The 22,800-nt window shown below is 41.7% G+C and overlaps 1 protein-coding gene across 2 annotated transcripts in view; it reads right to left on the minus strand.

The window, feature by feature from the left end:
- The window catches only part of gfpt2 (glutamine-fructose-6-phosphate transaminase 2), a 32,951-nt gene that overhangs the window by 5,815 nt on the left and 4,336 nt on the right, over positions 1-22,800 (minus strand). The window contains exons 6-15 of one of the 2 annotated variants that reach the window (XM_079269336.1): positions 22,467-22,606; positions 22,073-22,257; positions 11,676-11,783; positions 9,365-9,472; positions 9,105-9,230; positions 8,629-8,687; positions 6,887-7,021; positions 5,645-5,706; positions 2,694-2,770; positions 352-451 (exon numbers count right to left, since the gene is read on the minus strand). In XM_079269336.1, coding sequence (XP_079125462.1) covers positions 352-451; positions 2,694-2,770; positions 5,645-5,706; positions 6,887-7,021; positions 8,629-8,687; positions 9,105-9,230; positions 9,365-9,472; positions 11,676-11,783; positions 22,073-22,257; positions 22,467-22,606 — 1,100 coding nt within the window. Of the gene's footprint in view, positions 1-351; positions 452-2,693; positions 2,771-5,644; positions 5,707-6,886; positions 7,022-8,628; positions 8,688-9,104; positions 9,231-9,364; positions 9,473-11,675; positions 11,784-12,897; positions 13,002-22,072; positions 22,258-22,466; positions 22,607-22,800 lie in introns of those variants that run through there. The other variant, XM_079269335.1, reaches the window with a different exon arrangement.

Genomic DNA, 22,800 nt, shown 5'->3' on the forward strand with positions numbered 1-22,800 from the left:
TTACTATTAACTTGCATGAACTGAAAACATACTGTGAAAGGGTTAAAGTTCAACAAGACAAAAACCGGACAATGTTGTGGTAGTGACCTGTCAATCACAAGGTAACCCGCCCTAAAGCATACTCTGCTTTATGACCTATTTTACTCATAATTGACTAAATGAACATCATGTTGGAATGAACAAGACTAGAAACAAGCGATTGAGACCATAAACTGATGTTTACTGAGGTAATAGGTCACTGAACTTCTTTCTCATACTTGATAGGTATGGTAGAGAGACACAGTGACGTTAATAACATGACAAATAAGAATCGAATTATTCGACACACTCCACAGACAATTGGCATCTCACCTGGCATCAGAGGCAAAGTAATACTCCACAGGCCTGCCATCCCCCACAGACTTGATGCCGCTGGGGCAGTCGGGACGATTATGGCTGTTCTTCTCCTGGACTGGAAGAAGTCAAGAGGTCAAGGGTCAGAGGTCGCACCATGACTTTTGAATGACTAAAACAATCAAGATGTGCTCATCAATTGAATTCTTCGTCTAAACTTCCGGATAGAGTCAGGTCACTGCTGCTGTGAGATGGGTTTGTCATGTGGGGGCATCAGTGAATGGTATTTGTGATCCGATGTGTTCTTTATTACTAGAATGCCAATAGAAATAAGACATCTGCCATCTACTCTCCAGTAAACAAAATATTCTCTGGGATGTCAGCAAGACCATGATCTTATTTGGTAATTCTAGTATTGTATATATTGTTTCAACAAAAAATATGTTTTTAAGAAGATATATATATATATATATATAGATATAGATATATATATATATTGAAGAGATATCAGTCAAAACAATAGGAAAAGAAAAGGCCAAAGAGAATTGAAAGGATTTTTTTCAACCACTAAATCAACACACGCTGTATGAACCCACTGACTCCAAACCATCTAACTCGAGCTTTGGACTGGTCCCACTTGAACCATTAGCAAAGAACCATATATTCTAAGTGTACAGATAAGGCAGCGTACAAGTGGACGAAAAAGCAATCGCAAAACAACCAAGTTGTTGCTCACAATGAAACATCCTACCAGGAGAGGCTTTTGGTAACAAGTGTATATGAAACATTGTAAGAGAAATTCTGTCTCTATTGCAGTGAAAACCACAGTCTCTATCCACTCTACAGAAGAATTTCCAAAGGACCACTACACAAAGAAAATGCACAAAGAAACCCCGGGCAACATTTTAGGGAAATGGCTTTCGAAGAAAGTTTTTTTTTCACATAATTATTGCACAATGCATAACAGAGTTCGAAAAAACATCTTCTACAGTCAGCCAGGAGCCTCACTATGTGGGATTTGTTACAGTACATCTGAGGAAATCAAGAGGTAATTATTACGCTGTTATCCAGGGACAAAGTAAAGATAGAAGATGCTCACTTGATAGGATACATGTTTGAAGGCTACAGTTTATGCATATCTTTCCCATACAGAAATTCCAGTAACACTTTCAATGACGCCCATTTCGACTGCTTAATAAACATCCATATGATGTTATAACCTGCTTAACGCACAGTATCATTATAATGATAAGCACTCATAAATATCCCAAACAATTGATGACAATGATCATAAAACATATAATAGTTTACCAGGTCAAGTGTCATAATACTTCATAAATGCTGGTCACTCACTGAACTTTTGTGCAAGGGTCATATTATAATTAGAACGGGTGCGTTAAGTAAAGTGAAAAAAACAAATCTATGCTAAATTAACTTTTACTTTACTTAAAGCAAACAAGGACAACTTAGATTAACGAACAATATAAAACATGGAAATTAAAATACATTATGAAAAAAGTGTATGCAATAAAAAATGTAAGTGAGTGACCAGCTACTATGAAGTATTATGTTACTTTACCTTTATAAGGCATTATAACAGTCTCTATAATATGTTATGATTATTGTTACAACATTATGAATATTTATGCTTATAACTGAAATTATACAGCGCTATAAAGTATGTTTATAATGCATTATAGACATGGGCGTCATAGAAAGTGTTGCCATTTCAATGAAAAGACTAAAACCAACAATGAATTGATCCTCCTAACAAGTACAACTGAAGGCATGAGTCGTATTCATCAGTGCCGTGAAGCTCCATTGTTTCCACAAAACTATTAAAAACGGATCAATGAGCCACACTGTTGCACTCGGTGACATGTCCCTTCATTAAGATAAAGACGGGCAGTGTAATCTATTTTGGGTCGAGCCCACATACACCGCCCAGCTGGCTGGAAATAGTCCCAAACAAATATTTACTCCTGTTTGAGTCTGCTCCAAACTACAGTGTCCAGCTGTTTTAGGATAAGGTTCAGTCTTTTTTTTTTTTTAAATGAAAGTATATATTCACAACCCAATTTCAAGATTCACAACTTCAGTAAGAATGCTTGGGGCTGAGAGTCAGACCGTGTCGAGAGATGGACTAAGGCATTGTTGGTTTGGGTCTTTGCCTAACTTATCCTTTTAAGATGTGTGTAAAAGTGGTAATGGATGGTAAATTGAATATATGCTGATGAATTAAAACACTCTCTGCGGCTGTGAATGCGTGTGTACCTACATAGTGTCCGTCTGTGAGCGTGCAGAGATTTAGGCTGCAGTGTAAGCAGATAATGGCAGACAGAGATAGGAACAGGGCTCACCACTGTTGTACTGGATGGGGATGTCAGTCGTCAGCTCTTGCTCGCTTCGCACACCAATGAGCAATGGACTTCCTCTCCTGCCGGGTCAAGTACGAAGCAGGCCGGGAGGAGGAGACGGAGAGAGGATGAGGGAGAGAAAGTGTCGGTGAGGATTGGGCTTTGTAGTAGACACACAACAATGTCATTTACAGTCACTCTCATTTGGAGCTTTGTAAAGTTTTTTCTCTTCCCTGTACCATCTCAAACTCTTTGTAACATTAGTTTTTCATCCTTTTAATCCTGAGCTCGAGTTTGTCCCCGTGCAGAGGCTCAGACATCCACTTTATTCCACGTCGCTTCTAAACGTTCTAATCTTGAACATCAGACAAGTAAACAGATCCTCAATTCGTCTACATCCCTGTAGGATTTGCTCACAGTTCCTGGACCGAGTCTCTGCTTCCTCATTGGCTACTAACTCCATGTGGTCTTCCCCTATGGAGTGGTCTCGTCTGACGTCACAGTTTAGCTGTCGGCCATGTTGGAGTACACACAAAGCCACTGGCATGCACGGCTGAGTCGCATAACCTATCGGTGGTGAACTTTTGTGCTGTCTTTGGTTGTGGCAGCAGAGCTGATAGACAAGAAATCATTCTTTCGTTTGCCAGCGGTCATTACACATCAAGGAAATGACACGAAGGAGCTATCCAAGCGACGTCGCGAGAAATGGCTGTCACGCATCTCTCGAGATATAAAGGAATGGAATTTGGCGTACACTAGAGTATGTGCGGATCACTTTATAAGTGGTCAGTGATTTTATTTACAAATTCGTTTGTGACCAGTATTTAATAAAGGAAATATAAATTAAACTTTTACATGAGAAGGTTACCGAAGCTTCATCGGCCCGTGACAGCAGTCGGTACCAGAGACGTGTCGAGCGCGTACAACAGGCGAAACACAGAGATGCAGCCTCAGCATTGCTTGATATGAGTTTAACGTCAGATCATATATATATGTATGTATATATATATATGTGTGGGGGGGATGAAGTTAGGAGTTAGTTGAAAGTGAATTCCTACACACACGCACACAATGACGTGCATGTACAATGTAAACAAACACACGTGTCTGTTTGCGCTGAGTAAACATTGAATATTGCTAAATATTTGACCAGATCTGTATATATTTACCCTCCCAATGACGAGATGAGAATTCCCGACGACCGTTGCTTTGACGTCTCGGACCCATCCACTGACAAACTGATTATAAGCGTCGAGCCCTTTGTAGCACTCCAGCTCGTCTTTTGTGTAAGGACTGGGGGTGTTCACGAGATACGTGTAGATGTTGGCGTAGTTTACCGATGGAAGATAAGTAGGATCGGCACTGAAACCATCTGCACTCATCGTATAGGGATCCAAGTTACCAATAACCTTCAATTTGGCCAGGTAGCGAACCTTTGATGCACTATCCAGTGATTCAAAGTATTGTATTTTCGCCGCACTTCCTTGTTTACTTGCCGCCATGTAGGTTCTGTATGTACTCCAACATGGCCGACCGACCTCGTAACTAAGGAGATCGTGACGTCGGTGAGACCACTCCATTGGCAGTGGAGGCAGAAAAGGTGCAACCACATCTAGATGTAGAAAGGTGAGGGAGGAGGGCTTTGAGGAGACAAACTTGAAACATCTAGTGACCACAGTGCAAACAGTATATGGAAAGAAAACCACTTCATGGCCAAGAATTATTATGAGTTAGTTATTATGACAGCAACTCTTGAGAAACCATGTCCTAAGGGCCTCTCTTTATTTCTTGTCTTTCTCTGTCTTGAGCTCTCTTTTCTCTCAGTTAGCCCTTCTCTGGGGCTCGGCCACGCTGACGTAAGATCACTGGTTGTTTTAAGGGGCGTGGGGCTTGGAAAGGGAACGCCTGCAAACAGAAACATGTGGTCGCTATCCAATACAATATTTACCCTGAGGGAGAGACGGGAAGGAGGGACGCCAAGGGATGGAAGAAAATTAGGGAGTAAGTAAGAGAAAGACAAAGGGGCAGAAAAAAAGAGAAAGGAAGAACAATAGATTGAGAGAAAGCAAATCTGAGAAGAAAAGAGTAAAAGTCCTGCCGGGAGGTTGAACCTTGGCAACAAAGAGCGGGTAGAGACCAGCATCACTTCATAATTACAAACATCCCCTCATCCCTCCATTCTGGGAAACAATGCCGACTATTCAACAACCCCAACAAATGCATTGAGTAATCCAAAGCTGTGCAATATACGGAAATCTGAATATTTTCTCCGGAAGCTACAAGCACACAAGAGACAGATGAGATGCTTCAGTTTCCTGCAGCAGATGTTGGCATACCCCACAAGTAACAGCCCACTTATCTCTCCTCACTTTGTTGACCGTTTCCCTCTCTCACTTCAGCAATCTTCCTCTCCCCTAATCCATAATGGCTCAACTGAACCAGGAAAGGAAAAGTAAAAAATGAAATGATGTGAAGTGAATGTTCAAGCGAGTCGTTCAAGTTTCTGGCAGGGGGATTTCCTAGCAGCAGTAACAGGAAACTCTCTCGTCTTTTTGTTAATGAGTCACAGAGAGGCCGTCGTAGAGGCAGCAGCCCAGAGGCCCAGGAGGAGGAGGAGGAACCTGAATTCAACCTCTGCCTGAGTTTTAAGATGCGCACAGCACTGACACATGCAGGCGGATGGGATTTTCCACACATTCACGCAGAAAACATCTCTGTTTTCCATCATCATACGTTATGGCTGTTCCATAACAGTCATAACATGTCACGTGTAATAGATGTTATCTACGATAAGCCACATGACTGAATAAAGTCTCCTTGAATCATATCTGGGATTGCTTCATTCATGTAATAACAGGGATGACTCATCTCCAATTAGTCTGGCTCACTACTCACCTGTCAGAAATGTCAGTGCAGAGTGTGTGTGTGTGTGTGTGTGTGTGTGTGGTACTAACCTGGTGGACACAGCCTCTGAAGGGAAATGACGGCTTTTAAACACCAGAGCGTAGGCCCCCTCCTGAGACAGAAAGGAAATACTGAGTTTACATTGGCTTGATGAAAGACTGAAATGCACAAACATGGAAGTAGACTGAGGAGATATAATAGAATATAAAAATAAAAACTTAAAGGCAAAGTTTGTTGTGTATTCCTGGAAATCATGTAACCTTTAAGAGAAACATTTTCGGGACACAAACAGACGTCTATCCTGGCCCTGTGCGGTTTGGCAGTTGTGGTAAGTAGTGGCGGACCGGGGGAGGGGCGGCTTAAGAGAAATAAGACCTCTATTGTACAACATCAGCTGTGTTTCGAAAGCACTCACTGCAATGCTGCCTGCGGTGGTTAGAGGCAGAACTGGCTTCGAGTATGTTTGTGTGGCGTTGAGAAAAGGGAGACGAGGGGAGGGTGTTGTCTTTGTGACGCTGTTATCTGGTTCCCATTACTACGAATCCAAAATGGCTGCTTGTGCCTCCTCTGTTCTTCCAAGGAGAGAGAACCCAGTCCAAACAAAAGTGTGACGCATGAAAGTCACACAATGAAGCAGAGAGGCTTGACCCATCAGACAAAAATCGGTGTCAGCGACTGATGATGTCACCTGTGATGCTGTTCGGGCGGTTACTATAGAGACGGTGTACATTGTTTTAATGGAAAGGGAATGCAAGCACACATTTTAAAATGAGCAAATGAGTGCGCAAGAGTTGGTGAATGATTAATGAGATATTTTATGGTACTAAGCTACCATTTTATTCTTCGTATCAGGAAGCTGGTTATAAAAATGTCCGTCCCTTAAAGTAGAGCTGAAGTAAAAAAAAGACAAGACACTGATGTGTCTCACTGGCAGAAGTACTGAGATCCTTTACTTAAATGACAGTAGAAATACCACGGCCTCAGAATACTCCATGTACAAGTCCGATATTAAAAATGTTATTTAAGTATAAGTACAAAAGTATTATCAGCAAAATGAACTCTAAATATCAAAAGTAAAGCGGCTTTAATACTCAAGTAAAGTATATCAAAGTACTTGAGTAAAATAACGTACTTCGATGACATTACTGCTCACTGGCAGAAGAAAGAACTAGAAGCAAATATCTTGTAATATTACAACACAACAAAGATTAGCATGCAAATGCTGTCAGTTAGCAGGGGACAAGGTGCGTTATTGTGGTAGCAGTCAGTGTTGCTGTGTGTGAGCTACTCACCAGCTGCTTAATAACCCTCTCTACCAGGGTGGAGAAGGTGACGTCGTCATTCTCTCGGTTGTCGTAAACATATTTGGTGAGTTTCGGGATCACCTCTGTGTCCGTCTCGGACTCAAACTCGTATCCTTTGTTGATCTGAGGAAGGTACAGTTTATATGAGAACAACCTGAGCAGAAACGGTCAGTCATCCTGCAAGATCAGACTGCAGCAGGTCTTTCATGAATACCATCTATAGGTTTTAATTCTGTTCACTTTTTACAATATATAGCTAGAACATAATGTAATATAAATATCACTAAACAAAGGTAAAAGCCTCCAGTTTGTCATTCTGCATGTCGCTGATTGAAACTCTATTTCAACAAGAGACCATCTTGCGATTGGGATCACACCTTTCACAACATCAAAACAAGCCACGGGCGTAAAGTGGGCCCGTCAATCCCCAATTCCTACCCCCCTGCTTCCGGCTCCCTCACTCGGACCTCAATCATCTTTGAACTCCACCTTCCTTTTGATCTCAACGACACACGTGTCAAGTTTTCGTGACAGCATCTTGCTCAGAGTCATGAGGCCAATGCGGTGATGAATCTGTCCACTGACCGAAAGAAACGGAAACACCCCACCGCTCTTGTAGTTCCTGTACAACAGGTATGACTCACACAGACTCAAGAAGGGGAAAAAAATACCAGCGTTGCTGTCGTGGCTGATAGCTACAGCAAAGATTTGTATTCATATTGCTGTGGTATTTTTCACTACTTGCCGACATAGAAGTTCTGCCTCTTCTTTACATTTAACTGTTCAGCTTCGTTGTCCTTGTCTCTAGCTGTTATTACTATTTCTGTGCGAGTACATGAAGAGATACAAAAAACTGGAGTCCAATTGCTTACATTTGTACGTTGGACGTTGTCTCACATCAATGGTGTGTGTCAACAACTAGCGACTTAAAAGGTCCAGTGTGTAGGGTTTGGCTACCTCGAGTGAAGAGGTTGCAGATTGAAAGTAACTGAAACTTCTCCCGGGTGTCAAGCCTTTAGGAGAACTACAGTGGCTTACGCGAAAAAGCAAAAACATGAATGGCCCTAGCTTTTTAGCTTGTCCGTTGTGAGCTACTGTGGAAACATGGCAGCGCAACATAGAGGACCTACTCTATGCGTGTAGATACAAACGGTGGACCAGGTAAGATCGGCAATGCTTCATTTTCTAAAGTGACTCAATTACACACTAAAGTTGCATGGGCCGATTAAGTAATGCCACTTAACGTTTTGAGTGAAATTCTTTATTTGTTTTATCAATGCTTCTTGTATGTATTGTATGTACTTACCAGTCAGGTTTGACTTTTGCCCAAGTACAATCTGGCAACAAGTCACTCCTTAGTTAATGAGTAATACTGAATAATGTTGCCTCAATAGAGAGCTCTCGTGCTGACAGCTGAAGGGATTTATAAACAAAAGAAAAGTCTGATATAATCAGTTTTCAGTGTATTTGTTTTATGAAATTAACTTATTTGAAAAACTATGCTTGCAGTGGTTGCATAAGCAGCAGACAGTAACTTTTTCAAACCCAGCAGAACAAACAAATCAAACCATTTCCTAAGCACCACTACGCAAAGAAATGGGCGTCACAAGACTGTGACGGAGCTGCTTTCCTTTGAGCAGCAAGACACAGGGCGGGTCTGAGATGACACTTAACGGCATTGAAAGTCAGTTGTGTGTACAAAAGAAATTCCTGACGACAAGTTTACTTACCAGGTACGCCTTCAGCTCTTTGTAATTGGTGATGATGCCATTGTGGATGACGACAAACTCTGAGAAAAGAAAACGTCAGTGAGAGTGAACAGAGAGGCTAAAGGTTAAAAACGACTACAGTAGTACACTATTATTGACACGACTATGAACATGGCGCACTATTGACAAAGAGATGGGTGTATATTTGGTTAGAACAGAAGGTATGTTATCTTAAGGTATCTTGATGGTTTCATTTAATGATAGGCTGGCTGACAATTAAGTCATTCAAAACATGATCTTCAAAAAGTCACAGCAAAACAACGTCAGAGTTTTCCTGTTTTTCCTGATTATCGAATGACTCTCCTGTGTTTCACTGAAAGCCTAAAACCGCCATTAATGTAGATATTTCAACAGCAGGTTTTGCATAGATTTACAGTTGGTTCACCATGGGTGTTAAAATGAATTCACACTGTACTGTGTATGTGAGCACATGTTACCGTTTTCCTTGTCGGAGCGATGAGGGTGGCTGTTGACAGGGCTGGGCTCTCCGTGTGTGGCCCAGCGAGTGTGAGCGATGCCAAAGTGTGTGTACAGCTCCTCATCCAGGTCCAGTGAGTCTTTCTCTGAACGAAAAAAACGACACCAATCACTTTACTGACATGAACGTGAACGGACTTGCAGGGACATTCAAAAACAGTCAAGATTCAAACATTAGAAAGCATGTTTACAAAGACAATATGACCCTGCATGAACCCACTGTTAAGCGCTTCATCCAGAGCCTTGACCTTCCCCTTCGTCTTGATGATGCAGATGTTGTTGTTGTTGTTATCAGTGGCCGTCTTCTTAGGACCATCCACAGCGACACCTGCAAACAGACAGGAGGGGAATGAAATTGATACTTTTGGAGCAATAAAGCGCACAGATTCAAAACCTTCTATTCGTGACGAGAGGTTGAATGTAACTTCATCATGAAAGAATGCAGATGAATAGGTTATGAGTAGTGACAAAGGATTTAACCTGCTGAGTTATTGTATGTTGTGGGTGTCTCTTTGAATGTGCGCAAGTAGGACATAGTGTCATTTCAGGACCTCTTAGTTGTGTGGCTTCATCTTACTCAAATAAGATTTACAAACACAAAGTGTGTGTTTGAAATATTTTAATAAAAACATTTCAGTTTATTGGTATTGCCTAATGTCATTGGTCTACTTGTGGTATTAATGCAAATATTCTGATACGTGTGAGTGCGTTGCTGCCTAAACAGCGTAAAGGTTGGCCTGTGTTATTGTCGCATTGAATAATAACAGGCAATGCAATTCTGCGTACCAAAACGTCAGCTTGTTCGTTTAACGAACGTTAATAATGAAAATTGAGTGACGGAAGTTGAGAGTCGGAAACAGAGGCAGCTCGCCTTCAAAGTAAAAGTTGCACGTTTTCAAACGCGTCGGCGACAGCGATCAATTTTAGGAGAGCTGAATTCAACTAGAAAAAGCATTTCCTGCTGAAAATGCGTTGGAATGCTGAAAACTGAAATTAATCGCAAAAACATTGCTGAAAATAGATATCCAATTCAAAAACAAATTGCAAAAAGCTTAATAATTCAAAGAGTTTAAAGATTACAAATATGAAAAGTCATATCACACCTCTCCTGAAAGAGCTGAACATTTTGATATTTGAACAGTTTCTGTAGCTTAAAAAAATTCATCAGTGGTGATATTTGTAGTAGTATAAGTATTATTCGTAGAAGTATTAGTAGCATTAGAATAACTACTAGTAGTAGCACTAGCCTTTCTTTAATACGACAGCCTGCTACAGGGTGCTCATGTGTAAGCTGCTCACAACACGGGTCTGTATTACAATGAATATTGTATAGCAATAACATATAAACACTCCGGTCACTTTTCAAATTGTTTAACTTTTAAGAAATTAGACGTTTTCTACCTGTGTCTGCTGCCCTTTGGCATCATGGTAATATGGATTCCAGGCCAGCCAATCAGCTCCTTCCCATCTAAAAACTCTATTTCAGACTCATTTGTCATCTATTACCGAGTACTAATCATTATTATTGCCCTTTTTAAATGACGTGCTATGGATTCAGTGTAGGCTACACAGAGACACTGCACACATGAAAAGCTAAATTAAGTTGTGCAATAACTTTATGAGAGAAATATTAGATCTGCTGGTTCTATGACCTCAGTATTTGTCCCCAAATGCATGTGTCAAAGCACAACACGCTTCATGCTATATAGTCATTTAAAATGAATAGCATGTCATTTAGAAATCATTATCCTGCAAAAAGAGTTTTAGTTATTAATTTATTTTATTCTATGCAGAACAGTTAAAAGTGCGAAAAGTAAACACACTTGAAGGATCTTATGTCGGATATCTGGCGTTACAGTCGTGACAACAGAGCGCGCAATAAAGTCAAAGTTCAATGTCAATCACCTCTTTCTACAGTCAGACTCAACACATGTCTCAACACTACAACATTCACACACATATTTTAAGAAGGCTTTCATTTAAATACATGAATTGATGATATAATGAATCATTACATACAGATAATTCAGTGTTCGAGCCCAATGCCGAATTTATTTACAATCAGTCATGGGAAAGTGTCAGACAGTTATATATTATGTTCATTTATTTATTTAAGCTCGCCAAAAATCTGCCTCTGTTTCCGACTTCAAGAATTTACATTATTAGCACAAGTAGACCAATGAAATTAGGCAATAAACTGACATTTTTTCATTATAAATCGTGAACAATGGTAAACTAATTGTACTTAATGCAAGCGATTGGTCGGTTCTGGCTGTTATATCAGTTTTGCTTCATTTCAGTCCAACAAGGTACAATTTTGCTGACTGTCAGGTAATATAATATCATAGTGATCCAAATCATCTACATTTCTGGCAGATTGTGTTTCTTAATGATTTGACTGCTGACAAATACTACCCAGATTAAATTTGTTTAAGGACGTGACACACAGGTGCTGCCAAGAAGTACTGTGAGCTTTTGTGCGTGTGTGTGTGTGTGTAGGAGGTGTGTGGCTGTGAGGCCGAGTGTCTTACCTGCTGAATCGTACCCTCTGTACTCCAGTCTCAGCAGACCGTTCACCAGCGTCTCAAATATCTCCTTTCTGGTGCGAGGCACTTGGTAATTCAGGTAGGCAAAGATCCCTTTTAGAGAGAGAGAAACAACTGACAGCCTGAAGGCAGAGTTCACACAAAATGCAAAGAGCACAGTTGCATCTTTGGATATAAGTCTGTAAGGACACATTTACAATGTAGGATGAGCCTATTGGTACAAGTTGGCAATAGATAGAGGACATCAATATCCACCTTTTTAAGATGATTGAGGAGGAGCACGAGGAGGTCAACTAACACAACTAGCTTCTGTGCTATTTTTTAAAGTCTGCATAATCTTCACCTTAATATGTCTGGGAAGGACAAGAACGCACAAAAGGCTGTATGCGAGAGCAGAAATGGCTTCTCATTACATTTAATAACATGCGTCGGTCAAGCTTGCATCGTCATTCAATTAAAACTACTTTTTTGTTTGTATGTATGTATGTATGTATGTATGTATGTATGTATGTATGTATGTATGTGTGTGTGTGTGTGTGTGTGTGTGTGTGTGTGCGTAGGCATTTTCCGGGAAGCTGTCCTCTCGCAAGCACACAGCTGAGCATTGACGGACGCACATTGCTCTCAGTGTTGGAGCAGCCAGGTAGGCAGGCTGCTGTAAACTCAAACAGTCCTCCGTGCACACACCGGGAGAGTGCGGAGTGCGAAGATTGACTTTCGGCTGTAAACGTCCCCGCTCGAGAGTGTGACACGTGAGGCGATCTGGTGCTTCATCTTAGGTGGCGCTTAGGATGCGCGTCACGACATGGACGCAAGATAATGGATTTAATTATGTAAGAATTCTAATTGAAGTATGTTAAAGTAACCGGTACGACTTTCCTGTCAACGTTCGTGAGTGGAAATACTGACACGTCGCAGCTGCGCGTGACGCGTCTCAGGAATCCGCACGGATCGGAAAACAGAGCCGTCTATCCGACTGTTTCGGTTCAGAATTCATATCTTCAGCATGACTATCACATGTTCGGGGCAACTTCACGAGAAAAAAAAATGTATGATATGATAACTTTTATCATCACGCGCACGGAATCGGTGTCTGGTGAGCGCTGGGCACTGCGGGAACCCGTCAAGGCAATTTCCGTGCGAAAATAAATTGAAATTCCCTCCAACAAGTTTCGAAACACATTTACTCGATATCAATCAAACTTACCACACATGACTCAAGCTTTGCCTTCGCTGCTGGACACCTTTTCTGAGAGTCAACGACTTGTAGTTTTCCCGTTGGAGTGATGCCTCTGCTCTGTTGAATCCACAATGACTGCGCACGCCCACTATTCATTTAAATGATGTTTCCTGGAGAGGCAGCGGCCCCGCCCCGCCTCCCCTGCCCTGTCAACATCGTCACCATTTCACCTGTCACAGATTGATAGGCCCCTTTAAACTATTAATTGGCGACCTGCCTGTTGACGTCAGCAGTATTACAGAGTTTGTCCTGTTTCATTGAGCATGTGCTTCAACTTTCACATAGCTTGACACGTGTTAACTGAAATCACTACCAGCCGCAACAGCAGTCAACAGTCTGTGTGTGAGCCAAGGGCCCCGTAAGTAATGGGGGACAAAGTTGGCCCCCCCGACTTTATGCCCATGGACCAATGTGGCATCTTGGCTGATCCCATCGCACCAGGGTTTCTTTTCTTTCTTCAAGGCTTGGCCCAGACTTCTCTCCGCCCAACCCTCAAAGCTGTGAATGAAGAACCACACCAGAGGAAACAAGCAGAACAATGATAATTATCTTGTGCATGACGATGTTATTGTATGCAGTTAAACTCTGTTGAAGACCTGCTGCTCTGAACATTTGCACGTAACATATTTTTGACAATAAATCTAGCAATTATATTCACGTGAAACCTATTGTCCTATTCAAAGGAACCTTTGGATGCAGAAACCAGGTACTCTGCATTGGTATAGGTGTGGTCATGATGTGATCTCTGTGTTAAAGAACAATTTACAAATGCTTCATATTTCTACTCCTACTGATGAGGACCTGATGCCAAACAAAGCTCAGGGCAATAAGGAATGACATAAATTCATCAACTTTTGCTTATTAACTGCTTTTTATTAGACGTAACTAACAGAAACTCCTCTTATGCCCTTAGCCTGGTTAATTCGCATTGCTTCCTTATCATCTCTGAATGTCTCCTGGACTGTGGAACATATGTAAATGTAATAGCCTGTGTAGTTAGATGGAAAAGCTTTTCATGTTCATCATGATGTGAAAGTATTATTCTATCGTCCATTCTCTTAAATGAATACCAGGAGTCACAATGTAATAGAAGTCCCAGGTACACAGGTGACAACAGTGGTGACGGTCTGGTGAAATGCCAGGTCACATTTAAATGACACAAACAGAGATGACAAAACCACTCATATGACAAATGAATGGATAATCATGATTTAGATACATCACTCATACAATTGCTTCAGCACTTAAGTTGTATTACCAGGTCACTGAACCACAAGTCCAATCGAAACAGCTTTGTAGTCGTGCACTGACTAACTTATCAAACTTATCTCTCAGGTTACTTCTCCTTTCCCCTGTGCAAAGGTCTTGCCAGAGCTCACATCTGACGCCAGGCCACTTTTAGAGCAGAAATGAACGACAGAAAGTTCTTGACTTGGACTGGTTTTATGGATTATTTGCATGAGACAGACACTGAGGGAAATATAAAGATGAACTGAAAGTTTAATTATCTATTTAAACCACTGTAGTAGAACCGTAGTTGACATTTTAAAAAAACATGTGAGAGATCAGTGAGAGTCAGACACGGAGACGCTGCTTATCTCAGTCTCTCTCTGTATCTTAGTTGGATGGGTACCAAAAGGTGTTAAGTGGATGGAAGGAGATAGTCGGTGATAAAGTGTGCGAGACAGTGTGTGTAGGCAGGAAGGCCTATAAAAAATGAAAAACAAAAAGAGTTGTAGTTTTTAAAAGTATGAAATGTGTGTTTCTCTCGGTCGACATCTCTACTTGAGGAATGTGTTCGCGTCCTGCCAAGTCACACGCCTCACCTCGCTTTGTCCAAACTACATCAGCCTATGTGTGATCCTGATGAAGGAGAACAGCGATGGACCATTGTACACATTGTGTGTATGAAAGAGTACAGTTTCATATTTGTTTTGGACTGTATTGCAGTATTCCCAATGCTTTACAAAACACTTAATTCCAATATTGGTGTTTTTTTTTACATGTGCATGTATTCGCATGATATTATGTAATTATCTTTCTTTGAACTATGGCATGTGTTCAGGTGTACTGTGGCTGTGCGTGAGTGAGAACCAGTGACAGAAGCCAAAGCATTGCATTCCTCTCCTGGCTTAAGGGATTAATAAGTACCCGAAATGCCATGTGCTCCATGACAATCCAATATAATGAGATCCGCCCAAGAGATCAAAGGTTCCTTAAGTAGTATGAAGATATAACATGATGGGCAAACAGAAAGGTTTTGACACAGATACTCAAGCAATTTCAGGGAGTTTGACCATTTTAAATTGTCCTCACTTTTAACCTTAATCCTTTAACTTCTGCTGTCTCGTTTGTTATGTGTCGTAGAATTCGATTTTATTGCTACAGTGGTAATTCATCTTCTCTAATTGTTGGATTGCAGTCAAACCCATATGCAACCAGATGAACCTGTGTGGCTTCATGAGAGTGGGTGACACCCCAAAATTGACAGCAATCGCAGTCTGATAACTCCTGACACCCACATCACATTGAAACAAACCAACATTGATTTATTTTTTTACATATTTCAGAGAATGAAAGAATAATAAACTATAGGGACCATCTTGCTATGGAATCACGCCGGCAGAGATTCCAAATCGGGCCAGGGAACATACAATGGTCCCCACTTCGTACCGCCCTACTTCTGGTACCCTGGCTCGTAGTACACCCATCTTCAAACTCGACCTTCCTTTTGATCTCAAATACACATCTGCTAAGTTTCAATACTGCACCTGATGGGGGTGTGACGCGATCGTGGTGGAAGAATTTGTCCACAGATACACAAGGTGAAAACAAAACCAGGATGTTGGTAACAGTCGTTGCATAATTGAGGTTAAAGGGTTAAGGGTAGGGATATTTCAACTGTAAACCCTAAACCACATTTAGAGTTTATGTTGACAGTATTATAACATAATGATGATTATATCTGCTTGAATGGTGCTGTAAAAAAGGGTCAATAGCCAAGTCGTGATTTGGAGAAGGAACATTTTACGTACTTTGGCCAAGTGGACAACACCTCTCCGAGGTATTAAATTCAAACAGCACAGCCAAGAAATGAATCATCTCACACACGTACATGTTTCACTTTCAATCACAAACGCACACAGACAGACTGGAAAGTGGTGTGTGGTGGTGCTAAAAGCTTTCCCCGTATTTTCTCTTTAAGCATTAGACACCAGTGAGTGCATCAACCGGATGTGGCTCTAGTGAGCTCCGGCTGACTGGTAAGACCTTGTTGTGGGGGATCTCCCCTCCCACATCTGCTTCATGTTAGGGCCTGGGGGCCAGTACAGGAGGGCCCAACATTACACTCTGCTTCTCAGTGGGGGATGGCAGGAGAATGCCTGATGAACAGAGACACACAGCCTGGTGGACACAGGCTGGAGACTGGGTTCTGCAAAACTGGTAACATTGTCGTTAAATATATATACAAGAATACACAAACAAAGCAAAAGACGGGAAACAGAACGAGAAACGCAAACACAATGTACTGTTTCCCTGTTGTCTGAAATGGATGACCTTAAAAAAGAACAAGTTGGCTTTTCACGTCAGTTGTTCAGTTCAGTTTTCTGTCGTTTTTTATTGACATTTTCCATATTTTTTCCAGCTGGATACAAATGTCAACAAACCTCTGATAGTTTCAGATCAGTAGAAAAGAGAAGCAAGTCAAGAGCTACAAGAAATCAGATATTATTTTTTGTAAAACATATGAGACAATTTGCCGACATTGTGAGACTTCACATGTCTCACACCAGTATTTACTGCTCAGAAGCTTGCATCCCCCACATACATTCCCGACACGCTGCACTCATTTTCTGTCTTTCAGGGACACGGAGATGCTGCAACAGATGTCACGTCTTCACAATTTATGAGGTGCAGCAGTTTGATGTTGCGTAACATTGGCACACTGATTTGTGTGTTATCCACATCTGTCTTAGCAGCTGTAACACGATAACTCTATCCCCAGCGAGTGGGCATGATTGATGCTTACCTTTCACAGGACACAGTACCTGAAGACAGCCATCGGCTACCCCGCCCCAGTCTCCTCTCAGCTTGGCGGGTTCACCTCCGGGCCAGCTCACCGTGAATCGGCCGCAGATGTGGTTCTGGAGTCACATGGGGTTACATACGTCAGAGGAGCCGCCCAGCAGCAGACGTCAGAAAGGACCCCCTTCAAGTCCCTTGTTAAGTTTTATCACCATGGTGTTCTTTTCATGGCTGGATTGCTTCTGAAAAACACTGCATTACTCATTGTTGTGGTTGGTGACGCTTAGACAAACAAGTTGTGAGTTTCATGAATAAGATGGCAACAATAAATTAAATGTAATCCCAGAAGTAAGGTATTTTATCATTATGTTATCACAGCAGCGTTCTTTGTTGAAATGTTGGAAATACATCTTGACATTCCTCTTAACTTAGTAACATCTCATGAATGGCTGATAAAGAAAACAGCCTTTAAAAGTGTTTATTACCTCTTGAGGACAAAGACTCTGTGTAGGTCAGATATCAGAAGCCCAATATCTGTTTATTACAAAATCCCTGTAATTGAATGGAGCTGGTGGGAGGATTATCCCACATATTCCTGGAGTCGCCCTGACATAAAGTGCTATACCACTCCTTCATGTATTCGATGAAAGTACACATAGTCCTCCTCAAAGTTGACCTTTATACATGAGCACATTTAGACTAGGTTTTCCAAAACATGGTATTACTAACACACCTACACCTGGATCACTGGAGCAGGATCTTAAAAAAATGTTGCTGTTTCTCTTACAAAACTGGCACTTACATTGTTTCCATGCATGGTATCTTGGCCAGACTGGCCAGACTGGCAAGTCTAAGTTGTGTCATATGGGTGTAGCCCATAGCGTGTAACTAATTGTTTTGAGGTTGTTATGGAAGTCATTTGGCCAGACCAGTTTTTTTGAAATGTAGATGAGTAAGTGAATGTGTCGTGTCAGTTTGCAGAAGAGACCCTGGTGTTTGTTTTGGTCCGTGGTCACTCTGGCGGGGCGGTGCTTGCCGTTGCACATCTGGGAGTGAGCTCAATGGTTTGTGTGAGGGATCGGAGCAGAGGTGGAGGAGGGGAGAAGGGGGGGGGGGGGGGTACGCAACCACGTCATGTCGGACCCAGAGAGAGAGAGCCATCTGCATTATGTCATTCATGCTGGGGCACTCCACCCTTTGCTCTCTGTTTCTCTCACTTCTAGACTCCCCCACCCACTGTTTCTCTTACTCTCTTACTGCTGTGTGTGTTTTATGTGTCCCAAGACTGAACAGGCCCATCTCCGTCTGTGTTTGTACTTATACTAAACTTTTACACCAAATCTTCTTTCTCCAAGACTGCACTTTCTTCACCCTATCTTCTTTCCGCCTTTCATTTTGTGTCTGTGTATCCAGCTTCTGAGTGAAAGCTCTTTGTCGGCACTCGCCTGTCTCACTTGATGTTCACCTTTGCTCCTGTTGCACCACCTGAAAACCAGCCGTGGACGCTCAACAGCCTGTAATTAAGTAAAGGAGGGTTCCCTTTACGGGCTCCAGCTCATTTCAGAATGAAATAACAGTTGACGTTTAAAGTTGATGAGAACGAAAGTGATTAGCTCAAGTTGAGGCCTTGCTTCTGTTAGAACGACAGCATTTCATCTGAAGGAAGGCTGTCGTTGATATATACTTTAATAAATGAGTCAACATGCAATATATATATATCCTGTACAGAATGTGCATCCTGGTGTGTCTCTGTAAGAAATATAACAAGGGCAACAGGCACACCCTGTAAGGCTGCTACTACTACACACACACACACACACACACACACACACACACACACACACACACACAATAAACAGAACACCAGTCAATAACTGCTTAGGGCTTTAACAAGGCTGTAAACCTTTTCACTTCATGGCTGAGCCAACAGGGAGGGAGTCTGCTCTCTGCTGTTCCTCGCTGCTGGCCCATTGTCGGATGGCCTGCATGTTAGCTTTGATGAAGAGAGGAGAGATTGGGTAGTTAATAATGCTCAGTATCGTTGACAATATCCTGCAATTGCTGTTGCAATAAAATCAATGTCCTTGTCCTTGTTCTACCAACAGTAGAACAAGACCAATTAAATCAATGTGTACACAGCAGAGGATGTGATTGACTAGACAACAGAGGGAACTGCTTTTCTCCTGATTCTTCTCACCTCTGCCCTTCATGTCTCTGTGGAAAATGTAATTTCCTCATTATCTATCTGTCACACTTTTCATTTGGGTATAAAATGATATCATGGCTATTTAATATATCTGATTCCAACATAAACGCTCTTGTTCTTGATTTTAATCTGGGCAATGTAAAAGACAATGAAACATAGAAGTCAAACTAATGAGTACAAGTATTATTCTGAGCTTATTGCACCACCTTCTGGCCAAAGACTGCAGCTCAGGGTTGCTGTAAAATTCTTGCACGTTGTCGCCAACAGGGGACAACTTTCATCTTATCTATCACGGCAACGGAAAATTGAGGCGAGAGCCATTTGATCTTTTTTATCAACTGGCATATTATTGCTCCTATTAATACATGTAAAAAGAACAGCCGATTTGAAATTCCTGCCAAAAGCCCTGATTTGTTTAGCGATTGACAGAAAATGGTAGCTCCGTCTAATGATGAGGCTGTACGTTCACATTCTGCTGGAGTTTGATTTACAAAGCAACAAAAAACACAAAGAGAGATATCCTGTGCGACTCTCAGAACTGTAAATTGGTCGGTCAGGAACACACTTCTAGATACAGCATGCGCTAATCACGAAATTGTCTTTCTTTCAAAACAAAATGCACGATGCTGTGAATACAAATAGAATGAATTCATAAGTTAGTGTGCGCTCTTCAGATAAAACAATGAGTGAACAATATACTAAAAGGAGTGGGGTGCTTGTCCGGGCTCCATGTCATTATATTTCCATATGTTTGCATTGAGAAAAGAACCAGAGAACCACTTTGCATGTTATTATCAGATTTATTTACAGATGTAAGTGGGAGACCATCTCCCTTGTGCATTTACTTACTGGAATTCATCAACTTTTTCAAATAAAACAGCAGGGATTCTTATATTGCGACTCAGGAAATGCAAAATAGAAAATTGTAACACTTCAATGCTTTGTATTTTCATAGCACGTTGAAACTATTTTGTGATGCATATAAAATGTGATACACTTTAGAATTATCAATGTTGATTAAGTTGAAATACTTATTTAAATTTTAAAAAAAAGAATTCACTTAAGGTCAGTCATACTCTCTCACAAAGCAAAATAAGATGGTCTTCCATTCAATAAAAAAAAAAAAAAAAAACTGTACTTAATGGCAAGAACGCAATAAAGCAAACATGCTGCAAGTTGAGGCACACATCAGTCATCCCACACTATACTCAGCATGCTAACAGAGGAAAGGACGACACAACTACAAATCTGTGAGCTTATTCAAAATTAAATAATGAAAGAAATGAGGCAACTGAGCATTATTAATTGAAATAGCTGGTCAGTTGTATGAGCGGCAATGCTAAAGTGATTAGCTAGAGCAAAAGGACTGGCAAAATATTTCAACTTCAATCTCATGCCATCATTGACAATTGAACAAGGACAGCAAGGCAATGCATGTCAATGCACCCATTATGTGCCGAACAACAATAATACTACAAAGCAATACTCCCTTTAGGGGTGACAAGTGAAATGACTTGATATGGTGTTGTATTTGGAGGCGATAGGAAGGGGACGGTGTGGACTAATAGCAGATGGAAATCCATCGGAGTAGGTCCGCTGGGAGGAGTAACAGTCTGTTACTCCTGTAACTGTCTCTGGGGCTGGTGAGCTAACACTACATGGTGGTCTTCTTTCCTCTCAGCCTCAGTGAGTTTGCAGGGAGGCAGAAGGGACAGTGGAAGACAAGAAAGCAAGTGAGCAAACCAGTCGGAGAAAAGAAAACTATTAAAGATATGGTACAGAGGTGTTACGACACAGCGCCTCCGTCTTCAGAAGCCTGAGGGTGTTAAAACATTCATGTCACGAGGTTTAAGTTTGTGCGGCCGTGTGGGTGCCTGCTTGGCCTCAATACCCGAGATGTCAATCTTGGGGGGCATGAAATTGGCAGGGTCGTCCACCTTGAAGCTGACCTGGGTGTTGGTGCTATCCATGGTGGAGGACTTCTGCATGCCGAAATAGGACTGCAGTGAGAAGCCTGAAGGAGACATGAGAAAGTGAGAAATGTTGACATTAATGACCTGAATCTAGCCGTTGTAAAAAGGGAGCAGCTTCAGTGTCATGATTTTAAAGAGTAACTTTAGTCCCCACTGAAAATATTGTTCTTTCTGACTGTTTGCTGTGGTTACAGGTCAAACTAGTATTATTTGGCTCCGCCAGCAGGTTACATCCATGTCTGTCCAAAATGTCATCACTTTTATCCAATTAGACATCTGTGTGAAATTGTAATAATTCAAATTCAGCAAAGGATATTTTTGCCAAATTTGAGGAAATTCCCTCAAGGTGTTCCTGAGATATCGCGTTCAGCGGAATGGGTCAGGCGTGAGGTCACCGGGACCTTTTACCACCACATTTTAATCAGTTCATCCTTGAAAACAAGTGGACGTTTGTGCCAAATGTGAAGAAATTCCCTCCTGGCGTTCCTGAGAGATCATTGGACGGATGTACTGTACATATGGACAGATAAACCTAAAAACACAATGTCCCTGGCATGAAAACATAAAAAGCAAACTACTAATCCACACCCAGGTGTGTTCAGAAGTGAAACAGGCCCCAGAAAACTGAGATTTATTTGTTTGTCCAATATTATTCTTTGTATTATATAAGTGATAAGAGGGTCCCAGCTTGTGTCTTTTGGGTGGTGGGCCAACCCTTTTAATTACATTTGAATCACAGACTGAGGAACATCGCCCCACCCTGACACTAGAAAGCCACCACTGATCATCTGAGGCAGTAGAACCACTATTATTGCATTCAAAGAAAAAACACGGGTCACATGGTTCAACCTGCTATGAGAGCCTATCACATCTATTACGCATTCATACTGTAATACACACACACGATCCAGGTTTAGACTGGGTATAAATGTCTCACCTGTGCTGGTTTCACAGCCTGGGTCAGTGGGGGACTTCTGTACCACGGGTCGAGTTCCAAAGAAGCTCCACCTGTCTGTTCCTCCTCCTCCTCCACCCTCATTTCCTCCCATGTCTGTGCTGGGTTTGGGACAATTAAGCTCCGGGGTGGCAAGAAAAGATGCAGAATTCAGCTGGAGCCAGCTCCTGTACTCCCGCCAAGCAAAAGCAAGCCATGGACATGAAGTCAAACACGAGAAGGAGGTGCCACATTGCACACAATATGAGCCATGTTGGGAAAATGAAGCACGCCAAGATTAGAGGTTCCGGTTCCATCTATTTTTAGATGACATTTTGGATCTGCGTTTAGATTAAATAACAATAAGAGCTAAACATTACAGCAGCATGATGCCTACCTGCGACTAACAGCCGGTGATGTGTGGGGAGTACCACAGGGGGTGACACTGGGGGTGACAGAAGGGGTGACAGAAGGGGTGGATTGTGTTGATGTTGTACACCTGTCCTCCTTGAAGTCCCCGCTTGGCATTCTCAACTTCTGCAAAAGACAGAAAAAACAAGCAATGAAACGCAAATACTGAAGAAATTCCCCACTACCAGAATCACCCTGTACATTAGAAAGTGATTAATAAACATGGCTGTATAGTTTTTTATTTCATGTACACTTTTCCCCTCGTGTCCATGTTGGACGAACAGCCCATATATGTGGCTAGTGTGTCAGAGGCAGAGCAT

This window comes from Melanostigma gelatinosum (assembly GCF_949748355.1).
Source record: "Melanostigma gelatinosum genome assembly, chromosome: 5".
NCBI lineage: Eukaryota > Metazoa > Chordata > Actinopteri > Perciformes > Zoarcidae > Melanostigma > Melanostigma gelatinosum.